This window comes from Solenopsis invicta, chromosome 2 (genome assembly GCF_016802725.1).
Source record: "Solenopsis invicta isolate M01_SB chromosome 2, UNIL_Sinv_3.0, whole genome shotgun sequence".
NCBI classification, from domain to species: domain Eukaryota; kingdom Metazoa; phylum Arthropoda; class Insecta; order Hymenoptera; family Formicidae; genus Solenopsis; species Solenopsis invicta.
In genome coordinates this window covers 7,693,366-7,697,292 of record NC_052665.1, presented here as the reverse complement: position 1 = coordinate 7,697,292, position 3,927 = coordinate 7,693,366, and the positions used below count along the sequence as shown (strand labels likewise).

Below are 3,927 nucleotides of genomic sequence, written 5' to 3'. Positions count from 1 at the left end.
CTTAATGTGATTTTTTTAAATACTTTTTGTACAGTTATAAATTTTCTTTTTTTAACATATGTATATATATTTTTAGATATTATTGCTACATGCAATTTTATAAAATTGTATAATAATAGATTCACATATAAAGCATACCATCAGTGTATATAAAACAAGATTTATGTGACGATGTTCTGAGTATCTTGATGATACATACATTTAATATAATATACATATATCGAGTAATACTTTATTGCTATTTGTATATTTTATTAAAAATTATATTGTTTCAATTATAATTTTTATTTGAAAATCATATAATAGTATAATTTAAAATGATTTTAAAAATTATACGTAAAGAGAACAATTTCTAGATAATTTAATGAAATTATTAACATACATGAGATTAATGCATATTTGATTACAATTACATTAACATATACTCTAATAACAAAAACTACTGCAAAGAATGTTTCGATATTATTCGTAAATGAAATCGTAAAATCTGAAGTAATGCCCATATAGAAATAAGGAATGTAATAAATAGTACTATAGCAAAAAATCCAATGATGTCCCAGTCATACCGTTGATACCAAGGCTCATCGCCAAGACTGTTTCGCAAGGAAAGCATCCCATTTTGACGTATCACGTATTCAATCCATCCTATCGCATTTTGAAGACTATTATACGGTGTATCCCTATAAAGTCTACTCACGAGTTTTGCTCGATCTTTATATCTGAAAATAAATAATAATTTAATAATATAATGTTTTCTTACATTTTATTTTTAATATAAAACTCTTATATTTGTCTTGCATCAATCATTATATAAATATAAAAAAGACCAGATTGTTTATTAATCTGAGATAATGCAGTACCTCTTGTTGTTAATGACTTCATGCACAGAGGCTTCAATACTTTCTTTCGAAAGAGTATCAACCTGAAGATGAACTCCAATACCTAATTTTACTATATTTCGTACTTGATATATTTGATCCCATAGAATAGGAAATCCTATGAGTGGAACCGCGTAATGAAGAGCTTCTTCAGTACTCTGAAGGCCGCCTTGGTAAATAAATAGCTTGATATTTGGGTGAGCTGTGAGCGAGAAAATTAGCGTGAATTGCAGAGATTACTAGTTCTAAGATAGAGATATAGAGATATGATTTAACTTAAGACATTTGCGCCGTGATATTACCGAGAATGCTTTGCTGAGAGAACCATCGCAACGCCAGTATATTTTTATATTTCTTAGGTAATAGATCAGGGTTAAGTTTCCAAACAATTTTGTATGGCAAAGCGGAGAAGGCTTCAGTGAAAGATTCAAGCGCATTGCTTGGTAGATCCTCCCATTTAACGTTGGTTCCAAGACTAACATAAATAAATCCTTCCTTCGCGTTGTCAAGGAATTGTTTTATATTCTAGCGAACATAATGATTACGTAAATGTAATAAAACCATTGAATCTTAATTAAGAAGATTTTAGAAAAATAATATACAAGGTGATTGCTAGGTATACAATTTATGAGAATATTCTTTGACTTATTTTATGAAGAAAAGATCTTATAAATATATGTCTCTAAAATTTATTTTCAAAATAACAGATTGTCAAAGTTGAGAAAAAAATTCAATAATTTTTTTAAATCCCAAAGTAAAGACTTTACGAAAACTACTTCTTATGTTTTTTGATGCCGTTAGTCTTTTTTGAATTAAAGTAAAAATTTAAATTGTAAATAATTTGTTTTTCAATTTTTTACTGCATATGTACGATTTATGAAACATCAACAATTTCCTACTACAGCAAGATCTCACGCGCATGAATTTATAAAATATTATATTTTTTTAAATTAAACTTTTAAATTTAATTCAAACGATTCATCATTATTTATTTAGTTATATTATACTTGGTTTTGCTTTTATTTCGCACTTATAATTTATAGAATTTTTTTCACGAAGTAAATATTTCGGTAAATGGACAGTAATTGATTTAGGTCGCCATATTAGGTAAAAGTCGATAAGAAAATCTATAATTTATTTTTTCCTTTTTTTTGGCAAAAAAGAAAATAGATCAGGAACATAAAGCAACTTTAGCATGTGCATTTTAATTGTATAATAGAAATTATAATTTTGTAAAAAAATTAATATGAGTTAAGAATTTGTTTAACGAAATGGTGTTTTTGTCGGTAAAAACAAAGATGACGCTAGCATCGCCTTATATTTTTGGTATTTACTTAGGAATTACTCTCTCTCTCTCTCTCTCTCTCTCTCTCTCTCTCTCTCTCTCTCTATATATATATATATATATATATATATATATAAAAAAGTGTATGTATATATACTTCTGGCAGAGTAGCTGGTTCTTTTGCAATATGAAAACCATTGTAGTATACGATATTCGGTTGTTCGGGTCTGCCATGTAGAAACGCTGGATGTTTATTTACGAGATATATGCTCATATTTCTCGTTATGTCGTTGATATGCGGTAGATCTTTTCCTAAGTATTCTTTTGCGATTGCATCCTCTATAGCAACATGTTCATTTTCCCAAGAATATATCTGTGCCCATACTTCACAAAAGTTGACGAGTCTCCTCCAAAATGATATGTTATCTTCAATTGGCGTGTTGACTTGCCAATTGGAAACATGCGATGGGAGAATCAAGGATCCAAACGTATAACGTAAATGATTGTATACGTCCAGGCTTGAGATACCTATGCGTAATGTGGCTTTTTATTACATCATGATACGCAATCGTAAAATGAATAATTATTGAAGACTAAATAAATCGTAATTTAATTGTTTATAATTTATTATTAATGTTGTTTTTTAATTACCTATCAGCGGAGCGTTAAATCTGTACGCGAAAGCATTCAGCGAAATTGTGGGGCCTTGCGCTATAATAACCGCGTCAAAGTGTTCATTGCTGTCAGCTGCATATAACTTTTTTATCTCCTGATTTTTAAAAACCTCACGATTTAAGACGTGCATTCCAGCCCATATAAAGCTTCGTTCTACTTTTAGAAGCTGTAAATTAAGGCTCGCAGTGGTGAAGCTATCATATTGCGGTAATGCCTTTTTAAGTTCAGGAAAATCATCATAATTATAAAAATATTTGAGATCAATTTCTGTATAATTAGTTAAGGACGAGTTTTTTATAGGTTCTGTTGTCACTGACACAATTTCGTGACCACGTCTGTGCAATTCTAAGCATAAACCACGATAAGTTATTTGATGACTGTACGCTGGATAATTTGCTATAAAGAGTATCCTTTTGGCATGTACCACATTACACTGCACTATCACGCACAAAATTGCAGTTGTTACAAATGTACACTCTTTAGTCCACATTCTTACAACGATCTCAACAAATTGTACGGTTTGGTATGTAAAGACGTGCTTATATTACCTATGCAAGAGGTAATATAATCGTCACACACACACACATACATAGTATTTACGAAAAAATACAACACAATACAAACTGTTTGAAATGCGCATGAATGTATTTTTGAATAATGCACTTATTTTACATTAAGCGTTGAATGTTTAGATAAATAGTATTCAGTAAACTACTTCGTCTTTATTTTTTTTAACTTTAGTTAATCACTTGGTCTTTATTTTCATAGTTTTTAAATCTAAAGAGATTAGGCGTAATTTTAAAATGTTTTAAATGTTTTTAAATTCATGACTAGCATTGTGTGCATTTAATATTTTTTTACATTACATATTTTACAACTTTGTGTCTTAATTATCTCATTTAATCATTAATTATATGATTGATAAACAATAATACTTAATTATCAGATTGATCAACAATAATAATTTTAAAATTGCAGATTAACTCACATTATTGGCCACACATGGCCACTACAATACAAAGAATTCCTTAAAAGATGCTTTTAATATTTATATAAATCATTGTATTTGACATATTGTTTAAAGATAAA

General features: G+C 28.7%; 1 protein-coding gene across 1 annotated transcript; it reads right to left on the bottom strand.

The window, feature by feature from the left end:
- Positions 1–266: 266 nt before the first annotated feature.
- Positions 267–3,370, bottom strand: LOC105200780 (UDP-glycosyltransferase UGT5). The gene is made up of 5 exons (XM_011168499.3): positions 2,815–3,370; positions 2,321–2,691; positions 1,181–1,403; positions 861–1,080; positions 267–719 (listed from the first exon to the last, which is right to left on the bottom strand). The coding sequence occupies exons 1-5, from the start codon at positions 3,326–3,328 to the stop codon at positions 440–442; spliced, it is 1,608 nt and encodes a 535-aa protein (XP_011166801.1). The 5' UTR covers positions 3,329–3,370; the 3' UTR covers positions 267–439.
- Positions 3,371–3,927: the final 557 nt, after the last annotated feature.